Source organism: Bison bison, unplaced genomic scaffold (genome assembly GCF_000754665.1).
Source record: "Bison bison bison isolate TAMUID 2011002044 unplaced genomic scaffold, Bison_UMD1.0 scf7180017864527, whole genome shotgun sequence".
Lineage (NCBI taxonomy): Eukaryota > Metazoa > Chordata > Mammalia > Artiodactyla > Bovidae > Bison > Bison bison.
Genome location: NW_011495078.1, coordinates 1,197,142 through 1,214,030, shown reverse-complemented (window position 1 = coordinate 1,214,030; position 16,889 = coordinate 1,197,142). Strand labels below are relative to the sequence as shown.

General features: G+C 50.7%; 1 protein-coding gene across 1 annotated transcript in view; it reads right to left on the bottom strand.

Annotated features, from left to right (window-relative positions):
- Positions 1 to 16,654, bottom strand: part of TUBGCP3 (tubulin, gamma complex associated protein 3) — a 38,408-nt gene extending 21,754 nt beyond the window's left edge. The window contains exons 1-13 of the mRNA XM_010831542.1: positions 16,650 to 16,654; positions 16,448 to 16,583; positions 16,230 to 16,293; positions 13,426 to 13,578; positions 11,949 to 12,056; positions 10,202 to 10,269; positions 5,995 to 6,072; positions 4,426 to 4,643; positions 3,099 to 3,271; positions 2,275 to 2,393; positions 1,588 to 1,713; positions 719 to 787; positions 275 to 407 (exon numbers count right to left, since the gene is read on the bottom strand). Of these exons, the coding sequence (XP_010829844.1) occupies positions 275 to 407; positions 719 to 787; positions 1,588 to 1,713; positions 2,275 to 2,393; positions 3,099 to 3,271; positions 4,426 to 4,643; positions 5,995 to 6,072; positions 10,202 to 10,269; positions 11,949 to 12,056; positions 13,426 to 13,578; positions 16,230 to 16,293; positions 16,448 to 16,583; positions 16,650 to 16,654 (1,450 nt within the window). The remainder of the gene's footprint in view (positions 1 to 274; positions 408 to 718; positions 788 to 1,587; positions 1,714 to 2,274; positions 2,394 to 3,098; positions 3,272 to 4,425; positions 4,644 to 5,994; positions 6,073 to 10,201; positions 10,270 to 11,948; positions 12,057 to 13,425; positions 13,579 to 16,229; positions 16,294 to 16,447; positions 16,584 to 16,649) is intronic.
- Between the last annotated feature and the right edge of the window lie 235 nt (positions 16,655 to 16,889).

Below are 16,889 nucleotides of genomic sequence, written 5' to 3'. Positions count from 1 at the left end.
CGGGGGCGCCTAGGAGAGGCTGCGGAGTGAGGGCAGCTCCGACGAGCCCTGTGACCCGGGGGCCTCAGGGGACCAGACCCCCTCCCCCACTTCATCTCAGGAAGTCCTGAGCGCCACGGGTGTAAATCCTGGCCCAGGGGTTGTTCCCCCCGGAAGCCCAAGTCTATCCGTCTGTCTTTGGTAGCAGCCTTATGGCTGTTACGCATAAAGGGCAGACACAGAGGCAAGCCTCAGGGATACTCCCTAGAGCTGCCTTAAATCCGAGCAGAGTGACCTTGGCAGTGGTCCACCAGGGCCGCCAGGGTCTTCAGTCTTATCTTGGGGTCGTAGGTCCACACCAGGAGGCGCCGGAGCGTCAAGCTGCTCTCGAAGCCCAAATTCACACCCTGATCGTCCTCCAACTGCAGCTGCAAAACAGGAGCGAAGAGCGCCTGCGTGCAGCCACCAGGAGCTCAGTCACGTCTCGACCCGAGTCAAGTCCGGGGAAGGGGCAAGCCTCACGTCAACGAGGCAGAGGGCCTCTGGGGGAGGACAGCTCCTTCAGGACACAGGCGGTCTGCCTCAGGGGGACAGGACCCTGAAAGGGAGCCGCAAGCTGACTCCAGGACACCCCACAGACCGCCAAATCTTACGATTAACGTAGGAGGAAGTGTAGGAACTGTGGAGAGTGGAATTTTGTAACATCTCAGATCGTGATGAAATAAAAACAAGGGCTTACCTGGGAGTGCAGAACGGAGAGCAACCGGTAGTACTCCTTGAGTTCCTGGTGCAAGGCCGCGCAGAAGCTCTGTGGAGAAAGAGGCCGGACGTGGTCGCCGCGCTCGGGACAGCCACCACACACCTGCGCAGGCCGGCTCTCTGAGGCACAGCTCAGGCTGAGACGAGCCTGCTTCTGTCCACGCGCTCGTGCAGGTGAGCCGCCACCACACACTAACGGAGTCGGGGGTCGTCTCAGCACTGGGTTTGCGGGAGCGCAGCAGAGACGCGGCGCCTTGCTCCTAACCTGAAGGGTGACTCCTTTAGACCCTGATGCTGTATTTTAGCCGCACCTGTAACCTGGCTATGTTAGCCTCAGGTGAGCAGCACAGCAGGAAGACCCCGGGGGAGGGGACGGCAGCCCACTCCAGTGTGCTTGCCTGGAGAATCCCATGGACAGAGCAGCCTGGTGGGCTACTGTCCATGGGGTCACGCTGAGTCCGACACAACACAAGCAACTTAACACATGTATATAACCGAATCCCTTTATATATACTTGAAACACAACACTGTAAATCAATTACCCTTCAATTAAACAAATTTATTTTTTAACTGAGAGAATTTTAGGTCAAAGGGAAATCATTAAAATACGTAAAGTGACTCGGACAGGTCAGTGTTCCTAAATATTCATTAAACAACTTTCCTGTTTGGTTACCTGTGTCAATATTTACCATGTTTTCTATTTTTCCTGAGAGGACTGTGGCTGACACAGTGTATCATATCAAACCTGCTTCATGGAAAAGGAACCCGCCTCAGGATGACGTCACATGAGGTTCTAAGGACATGAAGCGCATCCTGAGGTGAGCGCCACCCAAGTTCCCAAGAACACACCTGGCCGACAAGTCCAAACGAGCGGTCCAGGCTTCTCTGGTCCGTGTACTTTCTGATTTTATTGTGCAGCCACCCCAACTCGGCCAGCCTCATAGCCGTATCCCTCAAGGATTTGTTCAGGTTTGCCTAAAAAGCAAACACGTCAACAGTTTAAAAAATACGTTTACCGCTGGAATCTTAATTGTTACTTCTTTCCAACCACTTGTACTCTCGTGTTTGTAATTCTTAGGCTTCAACACAGGAAACTTGAAGATCACTAACAGTGTCCCCGAAGTGAGGACAGTGAGACCGGGACACAGATGGCACCCTGTCGCAGGCAGCGTCAGGCTGGAGGCCCACCGCCCAGGAGGGCCCAGCGCGGCAAGGTCCGTCTGCAACGTCAGCCGCCCAAGTCACAGCCAGAGACGCAGAAGGACGGACCGTCAACGGAAGGACTGTGAGAAAGGCAGGCTCCAGAGGAAGCAAAACCGGGCAGGAGCGCCTCACAGGGGACCCATGACAGGGCACGGATGCCAGGATAGCAGTCCGTCAGGTAGCCCTGGCACCAGCATCACAGGAGGGAGGAGGTGCGCACAGGGGCCAGGACCCCCGCCTGCAGACCACCCGCGTCACGGAGCAGCAGCTCCCGCCCGGCCCTGGGGACAGCCGCCCGGCTCGGGAGGGCTGCAGCGGGTCCGGGGACCGTACCTTTCCCTCCACCTTGTAACAGTTGTCAGCGCTGCTCATCTTGATGTTCCTGCCGTCTATGCCCTGGAAGACGTACAGGATGTCTCTGACAAGGGCTGCCTCGGTGACCTCCACGGCACCTGTAACATGGTTTCCGTACGGTGAACTGCACAACACAATTCGTTTTAGGTAATATATTTGTAACCAGAACAAAATTTAAAAGCTAAATGAGTTTAAGATGAAAAAGAATATGAAGTTATATTTTTTAAAAAAAAAGGATTTTCTGAAAAGCATATGGAGATCATATAGTTTGTCTTCCAAGTCTTTTTTAAAAAGACAAAGCAATCTGTGGGAGTCTAACGTATGACCTAGGAGCAGCACAAATCAGTCCCAGAGGCATGGGTGACCATTTCACACGGTGTTAGAAGACTGACCGACTACACAGCAGGCGCGTGAGCCTGGCCCCACCCCCACCAGAGCAAAGGCTTATGAGCCCCGCAAACCCTGGACAAAGGCCAGCTCAGAACGTACTGTCACCCAATATCACAAGAAGACAAGGCCCAGATAGAGGCGAGGTTCCAGTGGGAGAGGCCCTGTCCGAGCACAGCTGGGGGCCCTCGGGGCGGCCGCCAGCACGGGCGACCCTCCACAAACACCAGGTAAAAAGGCCGGCCTGGCCTGTCGTCGGGGAGGAGGGTGCACACCCAGGGCCGCGCCCGGCAGTCCTGAGCACGGGCGGGGCTGGGCGCCAAGGCCCCTGAGCACAGGCACCCCCACGCGGCACGCGGCGCATGGGGCAGTCTCGGCTGCAAACCCTGGAGAACCCGGAGCCCGTCCTCACTCACCGCCCGCATCCCCGTCTCTCCGCGGCCGCGTCATGCTGCGGGAAGCCGCGCTGGGGACACCTCTGGAGGTAGTGGTTTGTAAGGAAGGCTGGCTTGCAGTCAACGTCCACGCCAGACGGGCGCCCAGCTGCTGCCGGAGACAGTCGCCCGTCCCCGGGCCCAGGTGAGACTGTCTGAAAAGAGGAGGGGCCTGCTGGGTCCGCACACCGGGCTAGTCACAGAGGTCACTGAGACGCTGCAGACACGCCTCCTGAGTCACCACGTGAGCCACTGGCCCGTGTGAGCCTGAGACCCACGCGGCCGTCCCTCCCCGACCACAGCCCCCCGGCTCCTCCCGCCTCCTGCACAGCCCTCCTGGCGCTGTCACAGGCCAACCCGGCTCTGCCTGCAAACACCCACATACATTCCCAGCTCAGACTCTAGGGTTCACTGCTGACTTTACCCTGGAAACCCACCCACGTTTGTTGAGTAAAAACCGATGGCACTGCCCGCTGCCCTGTCCTCTCTCTCAGCCTTCACAGCACTTGATGCAAACAGACAGTGTGATCTGCAGTCCGCGTGAAACACACAGCAACGTCAACCAGAGGGAGAGGCCCACCCGCCTCAGAACGCGGCGGCCCACCAGGGGGTTCCGAAAGGACCCAGAAACAGCCCGCCCCCGGCAGGGGAGACACTAAATCAAACTATGGTTTTGCGTATAGTTCTAAATTTAAGCAAAAGTCTGAAAGACCACTTTAGTTCACAGTTCTCTATACAGCTTTTGTCAGTATCATGACAATAATTATTTCAACTACTTATATTAAAGGCGAAAATAAGAAAGTCTGTTTCAGCCAGACCCTTTCAGCCAGAATATGAGTCTGAGATTAAATTTTGGGGTATATGATGCTGTCTTTCTAAAATCCTAGACTCTGTTTATAATCCCTGTGTCTGCACACACGTTCTATTTTCCAGTATCTTTAATAAAATTTCACTTGACTAATACAATGACAGAAATATTGTCGGATTACGCTCACGTGGAAAACATCGTCTGATGGCGGCTGCGCAAGCCTACACCCAGTTCCCGCAACGAAGGCACCGCACACCTTGCTGCGAGCCGGCCCTGCCGCAGCACGTGCGTTACCAGGTCAGGAGGCGGCCGACCTGACCGTCAACGCAGACGAGAGCAGCCCAGAGGGCACGCTTAGACGGCTGACTCCCACCACAGAGCACATCGGACCCAGGGCCGAGACACCCCAGACACGCACGAGGCTCTGAAGACTGAACGCCAGGCTGAGAGCCAGGCCGCTCCCACCTCCGCCGCGGAGGCCCCACGCGACTGCCCGCTTACCCCGGCAGCAGGGACGGGGGCGGCGGGGTCGGGCCGTTGAGGGTGTGCACGCCGGTGCTGCTGATGCCGCTGCTCCCCAGGCTGCCCGAGCTCTGGGCCGACGGGGCGCTGCGCTCCTGGTAGTTCAGGGGCAGGGTCTGAGGCCGGGCGTAGTAGTAGGGCGTGGAGTGGGCATCGCGTGGTAACGCCTGAGCGAACAGCGTGGCATAGTTGGAGACCTGAAAATAAGCACATCACGAATGCAGGTACAGAATCACATGACTCTCCCCAGCCAACAAGACAACTCACACTCCATCTCCCTTTGGCTGCGTTTCTCTGCCTGGAGTCGCACAGGCAGACCTCAGACAGAGTCCAGACCGGCTCCGGAAAGCCAACGACAGAGCAGGTCACGCGAACATCCGCCTTCCCAGTGCACCTGCAGGTCATGCTTACGCTACACTCCGTCTGCTGAGCGGACACAGCAGCAAGCCTCTAAAGCAACACACACGTCTTAAACACCTTCCCGCTTAAAATGGCAACCATCCCCCGACAAGGCACATTTGCCACAAACCTTCAACCTACAAAAAAGCAAACAAACGCGGCACCTGCAAAGCACGATAAAGATGTGCTGAATTCATTAAACGGTAAATTAGTCGTATTTCTGAAGTGTGCTTGAACCAATAAAAGTTTTAGAAAGCTTCCTGAATCCCAAGACTCCCACCTGAAAGTGAAAGTGGACGTGAAGTCACTCAGTCGTGTCCGACTCTTTGCGACCCCAAGGACTATAGCCTACAACGCTCCTCCGTCCATGGATTTTCCAGGCAAGAGTACTGGAGTGGGTTGCCATTTCCTTCTCCAGAGGATCTTCCCAAGCCCACATGGTCTGATAACTAAACACTCTATTCAGAACCTATGCAAACTAAAAGTCAAACAATTACTCAAAATAGCTTTAAACTCTGGCATTGTTATATAAGGAAAGAAGGCTCGTTACTCAAGGCTGTGGCTTTCCAGGTAAACCTGACTCCTTTGCGCATGCTCTCCAACCTCCTAAGCTCTCAGATTTCTGGAGTGGGGCACCTTGTTATACCAGACCCTCGGAGACTCGGGCAGCTGCCCAATCACACCTTCAAAACACTGCACAGGTCAAAACCTGAACCGACAGACAATGCGCTTTTCAGGATGTAACAGTAATTAATGCTCATCATGGCATCTGAAAACGAAAGAAAACCCTAAAAGCTCTTCTGACTCAAAGAACAACGAAGCGAGGCTAACAGCAACTGTACACAGCAAAAATCTGAGCACCGATAGCTCTGCTCTACCTAACCAGAGGCGGTATTTGAAGTAACATTATAACATGATTCTCAAAGACACCTTAAGGGAACACAGCACAATGACTAAAAACGCCCTTAAAAATAAAGAAAAAAAAAAAAACCTCTTGACCCTCATAGCCGCCTAGACACCTAGACAAGTTTTTTCCTTTTCTAATATTATTTTCTTAAGTACAGAAGCCAATTCCGATCAAAAATTGGCACAACTGTCCCAATAGACACCGTGCCTTCAGACAGCACCACGATGTGAAATAGAGCTCACCTTGCCGGGCTGCCTGCGCGGATCTTCACTGAGGCTGAGCAAGAGGTAGAGAACTGACCACTTGTTTTTCAAAACTCCCTGTTGAGAAAGAAAACATTACAAGGAAAATGTTGTGCTACTCCGCAGCTTCACCTTCCCCTCTCCTAAGTTATCCTAATTTCCCAAAATAGACACGCACTTTAAAACCCACCTGGCAACATGGCGCCAAAACGCACCCTTTTTCAGGCACCGCACAGTGCTGCATCAGCAGGCAAGAACGTTCTCAGAGCTCAAGCCCCTGGGAGGCTTTAACCCGTGAAATCTAAGCCCAAGTCCCGAAGTGCACAAGCTTTTAGATTACCCTATTCCCGACGCACGGCATGTCCTCCCTGAAATAACCCTCTCAAGAGCCAGCTTCCCAAACACAGCGATTATCAGAATAGTGCCATCATAAAATGTGTGAACACCTCCCCTACATTAAGCCTGACTTCAGTTCAGTTCAGTCGCTCAGTCGTGTCCAACTCTTTTCGACCCCATGAATCGCAGCACGCCAGGCCTCCCTGTCCATCACCAACTCCCAGAGTTCACTCAGACTCACGTCCACCGAGTCACTGATGCCATCCAGCCATCTCATCCTCTGTCGTTCCCTTCTCCTCCTGCCCCCAATCCCTTCCAGCATCAGAGTCTTTTCTAATGAGTCAACTCTTCACATGAGGTGGCCAAAGTACTGGAGTTTCAGCTTTAGCGTCATTCCTTCCAAAGAAATCCCAGGGCTGATCTCCTTCAGAATGGACTGGTTGGATCTCCTTGAAGTCCAAGGGACTCGCAAGAGCCTTCTCCAACACCACAGTTCAAAAGCATCAATTCTTTGGTGCCCAGCCTTCTTCACAGTCCAACTCTCACATCCATACATGACCAATGGAAAAACCATAGACTTGACTAGACAGACCTTTGTTGGCAAAGTAATGTCTCTGCTTTTGAATATGCTATCTAGGTTGGTCATAACTTTTCTTCCAAGGGGCAAGCGTCTTTTAATTTCATGGCTGCAATCACCACCTGCAGTGATTTTGGAGCCCAGAAAAATAAAGCCTGACACTGTTTGCACTGTTTCCCCATCTATTTCCCATGAAGTGATGGGACCAGATGCCATGATCTTCGTTTTCTGAATGTTGAGCTTTAAGCCAACTTTTTCACCCTTCACTTTCACTTTCATCAAGAGGCTTTTGAGTTCCTCTTCACTTTCTGCCATAAGGGTGGTGTCATCTGCATATCTGAGGTTATTGATATTTCTCCCGGCAATCTTGATTCCAGCTTGTGCTTCTTCTAGCCCAGCGTTTCTCATAATGTACTCTGCATATAAGTTAAATAAACAGGGTGATAATATATAGCCCTGATGTACTCCTTTTCCTATTTGGAACCAGTCTGTTGTTCCATGTCCAGTTCTAACTGTTGCTTCCTGACCTGCATACAAATTTCTCAAGAGGCAGATCAGGTGGTCTGGTACTCCCATCTGTTTCAGAATTTTCTACAATTTATTGTGATCCACAGTCAAAGGCTTTGGCATAGTCAATAAAGCAGAAATAGATGTTTTTCTGGAACTCTCTTGCTTTTTCCATGATGCAGCGGATGTTGGCAATTTGATCTCTGGTTCCTCTGCCTTTTCTAAAACCAGCTTGAACATCTGGAAGTTCACGGTTCACGTATTGCTGAAGCCTGGCTTGGAGAATTTTGAGCATTACTTTACCAGCATGTGAGATGAGTGTAATTGTGTGGTAGTTTGAGAATTCTTTGGCATTGCCTTTCTTTGGGATTGGAATGAAAACTGACCTTTTCCAGTCCTGTGGCCACTGCTGAGTTTTCCAAATTTGCTGGCATATTGAGTGCAGCATTTTCACAGCATCATCTTTCAGGATTTGAAACAGCTCAACTGGAATTCCATCACCTCCACTAGCTTTGTTTTAGTGATGCTTTCTAAGGCCCACTTGACTTCACATTCCAGGATGTCTGGCTCTAGGTCAGTGATCACACCGTCATGATTATCTTGGTTGTGAAGCTCTTTTTTATACAGTTCTTCTGTGTATTCTTGCCACCTTTTCTTAATATCTTCTGCTTCTGTTAGGTCCCTACCATTTCTATCCTTTATTGAGCCCATCTTTGCATGAAATGTTCCCTTGGTATCTCTAATTTTCTTGAAGAGATCTCTAGTCTTTCCCATTCTGTTGTTTTTCTCTATTTCTTTTCATTGATCACTGAGGAAAGCTTTCTCATCTCTTCTTGCTATTCTTTGGAACTCTGCATTCAGATGCTTATATCTTTCCTTTTCTCCTTTACTTTTCGCTTCTTTTCACAGCTATATGTAAGGCCTCCTCAGACAGCCATTTTGCTTTTTTCCATTTCTTTTTCTTGGGGATGGTCTTGATCCCTGTCTCCTGTACAATGTCATGAACCTCCGTCCATAGTTCATCAGGCACTTTATCTATCAGATCTAATCCCTTAAATCTATTTCTCACTTCCACTGTATAACCATAAGGGATTTGATTTAGGTCATACCTGAATGGTCTTGTGGTTTTCCCTACTTTCTTCAATTTCAGTCTGAATTTGGCAATAAGGAGTTCATGATCTGAGCCACAGTCAGCTCCTAGTCTTGTTTTTGTTGACTATATAGAGCTTCTCCATCTTTGGCTGCAAAGAATATAATCAATCTGATTTTGGTGTTGACTATCTGGTGATGTCCATGTGTAGAGTCTTCTCTTGTGTTGTTGGAAGAGGGTGTTTGCTATGACCAGTGTGTTCTCTTGGCAAAACTCTATTAGTCTTTGCCCTGCTTCATTCCGTATTCCAAGGCCAAATTTGCCTGTTACTCCAGGTGTTTCTTGACTTCCTACTTTTGCATTCCAGTCCCCTATAATGAAAAGGGCATCTTTTTTGGGTGTTAGTTCTAAAAGGTCTTGTAGGTCTTCATGGAACCGTTCAACTTCAGCTTCTTCAGCGTTACTAGTTGGGGCATAGACTTGGATTACTGTGATATTGAATGGTTTGCCTTGGAAACGAACAGAGATCATTCTGTTGTTTTTGAGATTGCATCCAAGTACTGCATTTTGGACTCTTTTGTTGACCATGATGGCTACACCATTTCTTAGGCCATAACAAAAGAATATTAGACAAAAAGAAAATAATTCTAAAGTCTAAGATGTAGGTCTTGGCATCAGGCATTCCTGGGAAACCCAGGTCCTGAAGCATTCAGAAGTCAGCAATCACCCCAGGTTTCGTGCATGGTTGTCACAGAGATCCCATTAGTTTCCACGGATGCCCTGATCAGAGGCCCTGACGGGCAGGAGAGAGGATGCAACAGCAACCACAACTGCAGTTTCGGAAAACCAGACTTTCAGCAACAAGGAGGAGCAGGCCCGCAGCTCCCTGACGCCTCCCGTCCCCCTTCAGCCCCGAGCCCAACGGGTTTCCCAGCCCCAGGAAGTCGGCTACTATTTAAAACATGACTATTTCAGGAATAAGCATTCAGGGTTCCAAACTGAACTGTGGAAAGCAACCGTTCAAATCAAACCACCCAAATGTGTGATCACAGAAGGGCCAATGCTATCAGACACGACAGCTTTCACTGATTAATCTCCCGTTCAGGATCTTGAAAGTGAAAGTTGCTCAGTCGTGTCTGACTCTGCAACCCCATGGACTATACAGTCCATGGAATTCTCCAGGCCAGAAAACTGGAGTGGGTGAGCCATTCCCTTCTCCAGGGGATCTTCCAACCCAGGGATCGAACACAGGTCTCTCACACTGCAGACTTGGTAAGGCTTATGAGCACCCTGGGATATGACATCTGATAGGCAGACCCTAGTAATTTTCAATGTACAGATGGAGCTGCTTTTAAAAATACAGAAAATTTTAGGAAAAGCAAATGATACAACAGTTTGAAACTATCTGCCTAAAAATGACCATACAAAAAAGTTCCTGTTTCATAACTTCATATACATTATCAAAGATGAAAAATAAACTTAAAGCAATGAATCCAACTAAACCCAAGTGCATTAAGGAACCAAAACGGTCAGCAAACAAGGCTACGCTTATTGTGAGGGCACAACAGACGAAGCAGAGAGGACTGGAGAGGACTGCGAGCTCTGATCCTGGCAGCACCAGACAGGCTCCGTGATCCTCCACGAGACGGAGCACGGCCTCGCAGACCAGCCACTCCTCCGCATCCCGCACGCGGTACCTGCGAGTGCAGCTTCCTGTGGAGCTCTGAGAACAGCGCCGCGTCCGCTTCTCGCCTCTGCCGGGTCACTGAAAGGCCGGAGATGAGCGTGTTAGTGACACGAAGTTCACTCCCACGACACTATCCCCACAGCAGCAGGTAACTGACGTCTGCAGGCACTCCTGAGCTGAAGAGTCAGAGCAACCAGTCACTTCCGTTCCAGGAATTTCATCAAGTCATCAAAAAAACGAAATTTGTAAAATATTGACACAATTAGGCTGGAATCAAAGAATTTATGTGAACATTAGCTAAAGTAACAGAATCTTTGAAAACCCCATCATTTCTATCCAGTGAGGCAGAGTGCCACCAGGTTAGTCAGCTGACAGAGGCAGCCGGGGCCCACATCAGGGTCGGGCACTCGGGCAGGGGCCCCAAACAGCTGTGGACACCAGCAGGTAACTGGCAAAGGAAGAGCATTGTGTCTACACAGCAAGCCTTGCTTCAAACCACAGAGAACACGCAGAAGAATAATCTGCACATGGTTACAATTTCCTTCCTGAAAACAGATCCTCAGGACCCACTCGACAGCATGGCTGCCAGGCCTTTAACTCTGAAGACAGACTATTTTCAGCTGCTCCCAGCGCGTGTAACGTGCCCACCAGGGGCCTGGATCTGTGCATCTGCAAAGCAAACGGTCTGTGAACACACCCAGTATCGGGGTTCTCACTAGTATCCAAAATGTGCTAAGCATCAGAGATCAAGAAGGAGCTACAGTGTTCTCAGGTTCAGTTCTGCAGACAAGAAAGGAAAGTGCATGTTCACAGCAGGACAAGCACCTTACCACCCCCACCTCACACACAGCTACACGCTAGGTCACCCCAAGATCTGAACCACCTCAGTCCTGCATGGCTCACCAAGCCCCACCAGGCCCCACCCTCACATGCCAGGGCCTCACTCCCACCCCCAGCTGCCACAGCACTCAGCTCTGAAACAGGACATCCGAGCAGACGCCAGCCAAACATAGTTAATAATGCAACAGCCGGAGCGGGTAGAAACCGTGCCGTGGAAACCTCCTCATAGAAGGCATCGTTACCACCTGCAACAGCCAGGCCCGCAGGGAGAACGCACTGGCCAAGGCTGCGTCCCGGGCAGCTGGGACCCGCTCCTAAGTCCCGGAAACTATAAGGAAAGGGGACCTGGCGATGAGAGAATAAGACCCTCTGACCAGGACAGGAGCAGCTCTCACAGGGGGTCCTGGTCCTCAAAGCTCTCCAAGAACACATAGTCAGAGACCCATTCATAACCAGGTGCTAACACATGGACAGCTTTCTTCTCTAAGGTGACAAGGTGTAGGAGAGCTTCGGTACCATCTCAGAAAATGTTCAACAGGAAGTTCCAAAGCACTGGAAGTCTGGATGGCAACAATCAACAGACATGGTACTCAACTCACATGGCTGTTTAAATGCCAAGATAATATGCTAGGTTATCTGCTCAAAAGGCGTGCAAGATTAAAACCGTGAATCACAAGAGAAGCAGCAAGTGATATTAAGTCTTCTCATCTTCCTCACATTCTTAACCCAAACTGTGTTGTTGAAACAGTATTTAAAACAACCCCTCCCACCACGTTCTAGTGAAAGAACTGAGCCATCCCTACATTAATATGTACATACAGAAATATACAGATACGTATCTGGATGCACGTACATATTCTTAAGCTTTGACAAATTTAACAATGCAACACGAGATAACACTTAAGAAAAATACATACGTTCCTTCTTGATTTTTTCAGCTACTAGAAATTCATCTCTTTCAACAGTTGGGGCAAAGTTGCTGCCAATGACGCGCACGGCATACTGGAACTGCTGGGCCACATCAGCTGGAAGGTAAACAGAGGATGCAAGTTATGGCCAGTCAGGTTCAGTGGTGATCACCTGAAGCTCCCGCTCCTTCAAGACAGCGCGCTGGGCGCCACCTCCCACCTGCCCCAGGCCCTACCTGATCGGACCGAAGGGCCACAAGGCAACAGGATGAAGGGCTAAACAGAGTTTTATGGGCAAAGAAAGACGTGACATGCCACCAGCTCTGAAAGCTGCTCGGGGCCAGAAAACCAACTGGACAGATAATCCTAAGGAGCAGGCAAAGCCCCAGCCACACCACGGCACCTGCAGAGCAGGGCTTACTCACACAGGCGTGCACACACACACACCACGGTACCTGCGGAGCAGGGCTTACTCACACATTCATGCACACACATACACATACACCATGGTACCTGCAGAGCAGGGCTTACTCACACATGCGTGCACACACATACACACACCACGGTACCTGCGGAGTAGGGCTTACACACACGTGCATGCACACACATACACACACACACACACACACCACGGTACCTGTGGAGCAGGGCTTACTCACATGTGTGTGCATACACACACACCCCACAGTACCTGCAGAGCAGGACTTACTCACACGTGCATACACACACATAAACCACGGTACCTGCAGAGCAGGGCTTACTCACACACTCATGCACACACATACACACACCATGGTACCTGTGGACCAGGGCTTACTCACACGCGCGTGCGTACACACACACACACACCACGGTACCTGCAGAGCAGGGCTTACACACACACATACATTCACACACACCACGGTAGCAGCAGAGCAGGGCTTACGTGTGCATTCACACACACACACACACACACCAGGAGTGGCCACAAGCTGCCAACAGGGGCAGTAACTTTTGATCACGTGTGCCATTCCAGATAAGAGGAGGGCTTAAACACAGATGCGTGTTGCCACGCCCTTCAGAAACCCCACTAAACTGAGAAAAAGGGAGATTGAAGGCATAAAGCTACGAGAGCAAAGAAAACACGGTGATCAGTAAACCCTGCTGTCCGCCGTGTCTCACTGTTGGTTGAACCCGGGAAGTGGAGGCGGGAGCGGGGAAGCTGAAGACGACGGAAGGAGCCGCGGGAACTACAGACGGGCTCCGCAGCCCTCGCTGCAGGTTCACTGTGTTCTCTCGTGGCTGACCGAGCGGACACAGCCGCAAGGCAGCCGCCCCCAGGGTGCGGCAGGTGGAGCTTACAGGCCGCACGCGGCCTGCGGCCTAGCGGTCCATCAAGACACGCAGTGCTGTAGGGGATCCCGGCTGTTACACAACCGGGATTTACAGCACGTGGGCGAGAGGGCCTGACCACCGCCATCTAGGCTAATTTGCTCTCTCCCTACACCTGCCGACTCGGCTTCTTCCAGCATGTCCCTCCACGACCACGCCACAGCCTCCAGCCCGTCACAGCGCGTCTCCTGAGGAGCAGGCGACTCCTCCTCCTGCCCCTGCAGCGAACGCCCTCCAGCCACGGCGGCCGCAAACCCGCCCCTCGCCCCTGCCAGCCCCCAGCCCGGCTCACAGCACCAGCGAGGACTCGCTCACGTTCACTGAGACCCTCGACCTCCCCCCAGCTCCTCAGGGCGCCGCCCCGCCCCCACAGCAGCACGCGCAAGCGCGCGCACACACGCGCACACACGCACGGAGTCTTCCTCGGACACGGGGAGACGCGCGGAGGGAAGAGCAAAAGGGAGGAACGCGGAATGCTCCCGTGGGGTCACGGGGCTCGAGGGGGATTTTCCTCCTCATGCTGCTCCACACGCAAACAATTTCCTACATCAAGAATACTTTAATTTTATAAATATTAAAAGGGTCAGTGAAATCACGTATTTAAAAGGAGAGCTGTGTAACTATTTTAGTTAAAAATTATTTTGACTACCAGGATCCTGAGTTCTACAAACAGTTCATTAACAAAATGCTCAGGCATGTCAGACAAAAATCCCAGTCTAAGAGTTTCATAAGCTCTGAGTTTTCTCCCACCACAAATCCAGGCCTCCTCCGTACCAGAGGCACACCCGCATCTTCACACCCTCTCCACATGTCCATGTGTCTCGATGTCCCTCCCACCTCCACAGCCACGCTGCAGTTCCCCTGTCTGTCCGCCAGCCACGCTTCCAGTCTGTCTTTCCTGTTAATGATAAAACATTTGGAAAATCCATCAGCTTTTTCTTAAACCAATCCCCAGCCCAGATGCAGGTCAGAATGCCTGTGTGCCAGACACCACAGTCTCAGCAGATGGGGCGCATGGACTCGTTCGGAGCAAGCGCCACACTGAGAGGATTCACAGTGGAAAGGCCACCAGCGGGCACGGGGAGGCTTCCCCGACACCACTGTCTGGCCACCAGCTCCTCTCCCCAGAGCAGCAGCACCACATCAGCTTCTCATGGGACCACAGGCCATTCTGATCACACAGCTAGCTGAAAAGCAGTACTCAAAACAAAACCAAAACACTGCTCTAGGTTTGTGGTTCCCAAACTTTTCAGTCCAAGCCCCCTTTATACTTCTAAGATTGAGGACCCCTGGAAGTTTTTATTTATGGGGGTTACATCTATCTATTTATACTGTATTAGAAATGTAAACCAAGATTATTTTTAAATACTAATTCATTTAAAATAACAAGCCCATTAAGTACAATTTTCAAATGAAGCCTAAAGCTTTAAAAAGTAACATACCCGTTAATCAACATTTAGTGAACATTTTAATAATACATGACACGTTTTAATGTATATCTAATACACATTCATTTCCCCAAGAGTAAGACTATTCTTTATTTGGAACTTCCATCAAGAGCTCTTCACCATCTTCAAAAATCAAAAAACCCACAGCAACACCACTTGCGGCCCATGAGCTACCAAGACAACGCCCATCCCTGCCCGCACGGGGCTCACAAGACCCTCACACAGGGCTTCCAGGTCAGGTCATCATCTGACCGCACTGTGCAGGGGACTGTAGTCCCACCTAAGCATTCGCACTTAAACACTTAACAGAAACTCCTGCTCTTCTCCTTTATCTCCGACTAGAAACAGGACTGCAAAGTGAGAAAAGGAATGTTGCCTCTGGCAGAGGGGAAGCCACGCAACCTCAAGGACAGTGTTTCCAAAAACAGAAATACCGGCTATCCAAAGATGTGATAGGAAGTACAGTGTTCTCCAGGGCAGGCTCAGGGGTGTTGAGACCTCCCCTGTCACTGGCTGGCCCTGGGTGTTTCCAGCAAACCCACACGTGTTATAAGCAGGAAAAGGTGGGAAATAATGGTTACACTAACTTTATAAAAATGTCAAGCACCGTTAGAGCTCAGGGCTTGGCTTCTGAAGGTTTGTTGAAGCCAACTACAAATTTTTAAAAATACGAAAAAATGATTCATATGAAATTCACATAAAAAGTAACAAGTGTCTATAATGCTTCAGTTCCATAGTATTAAAAAAGCATATCACAAAAGCCGAAGGCCAGTTGTTTGTAACATCACTAGAGAACGAAGCAGTTAATCAAATGTTCTACTTTGTGAACAAACAAAACACCCACTAATGAAACTCTTTTAAAACCTCAAACCCTGTAAAGGCAGCAATTAGCACTGCTTCTTTACTCATGAGGTAGAACAAATTAGAACAGAACGAGGGAAGCGATTAAAGACTTACAAATTCTTCAGTGGACAGAAGCGTAATTTGGAAACATGAATACAACTGTTTGGCAATCCTAGTTGCCCAGAACGGAGAAAAGAGAGCATCATTTTAGTGGATTTTATATTTTATTCTGAGAGGATCTCATAGGTTATTTACTTTTTTTTCCTTCTAATTTTGTAGAATTGTAACTGACGTGTATCACTCTGTAAGTTTAAGGTGTACAGGAGCCTATTTACTCTTAATTTAGACAAAATTCTAAATGAGAGGGTGGTGCAGAACTTTCTGAAAAGAAGTTTTTCAACCTCCTAGAATGGGTGAAGCTAAGTCAATCGACAGGATCCTCAAATGTTAAAAAAAAGTATTCTGAGAAACACGATGGGCACCGTGAGCGTCACAGTCGAGCTGTGACCACGGTAACGCACGGGCGTGTGGCTTCACTCTGGGAAAACCGAGGGCCCACTGGTTCAAAGCAAACCCCAGTGAAACATGACTGAGTCCCGACCACCAGAGTCAGTTCCCTGGTGTCTACGGGTATCCTCAGGTCCGGGAGATCCGGGTGTCAAATCAGAAAGGCGATTCAGAGCGCAGAAGAGCTGGGGGCAAAAGACGAGACAGCCAGGCCCCCACCCGCCTCAAGACCTTGGCCCAGGGGTGCCGGGGACCCCCCGTCTGCACTCGGGTCTGCGTTCGAGTTTCCTTAGCTTTCCCTCAACAGCCGTTTGCCCTGCCTGCTTTTTCCCCAGGTACCCCACTACTCAGCACTGTGCACGCGCTGATCTTGGAGGCTCCCCTCCACGGCCAACAGGAAGGAGGCGGCCCTGCCTCCCCCTTCTGCACCTCCGCCACCTCGCGCAGTGCCTGCAGGTGGGAGAAGCCCAGGCTTCTTAGAGAACAGAGCGGCAGAGAGAAGCTTCACAAACGAGCGAGAGCTGTGTGGAGTCAGGGTCACCGCATGGGCTGAACCGAAACAGCCAGCGTCCGCCCCTGAGGCTATCACAGACCGCCAGACAAGTCGCGCGGGCCAATTCAAGAGTCGCGGGAGGACCAGGGGCCGTCCCAACGCTCCGGTTCTGCTTCACGTCTTCCTGCAAAACCTGCAGACTCTCTTGCCCACGCTGGTGCTTAGGGGACAAATAACCCAGCGCTCCAGCGCCCGCAGGGCCCTCACAAGGCCGCGCCGTCGCCCCCT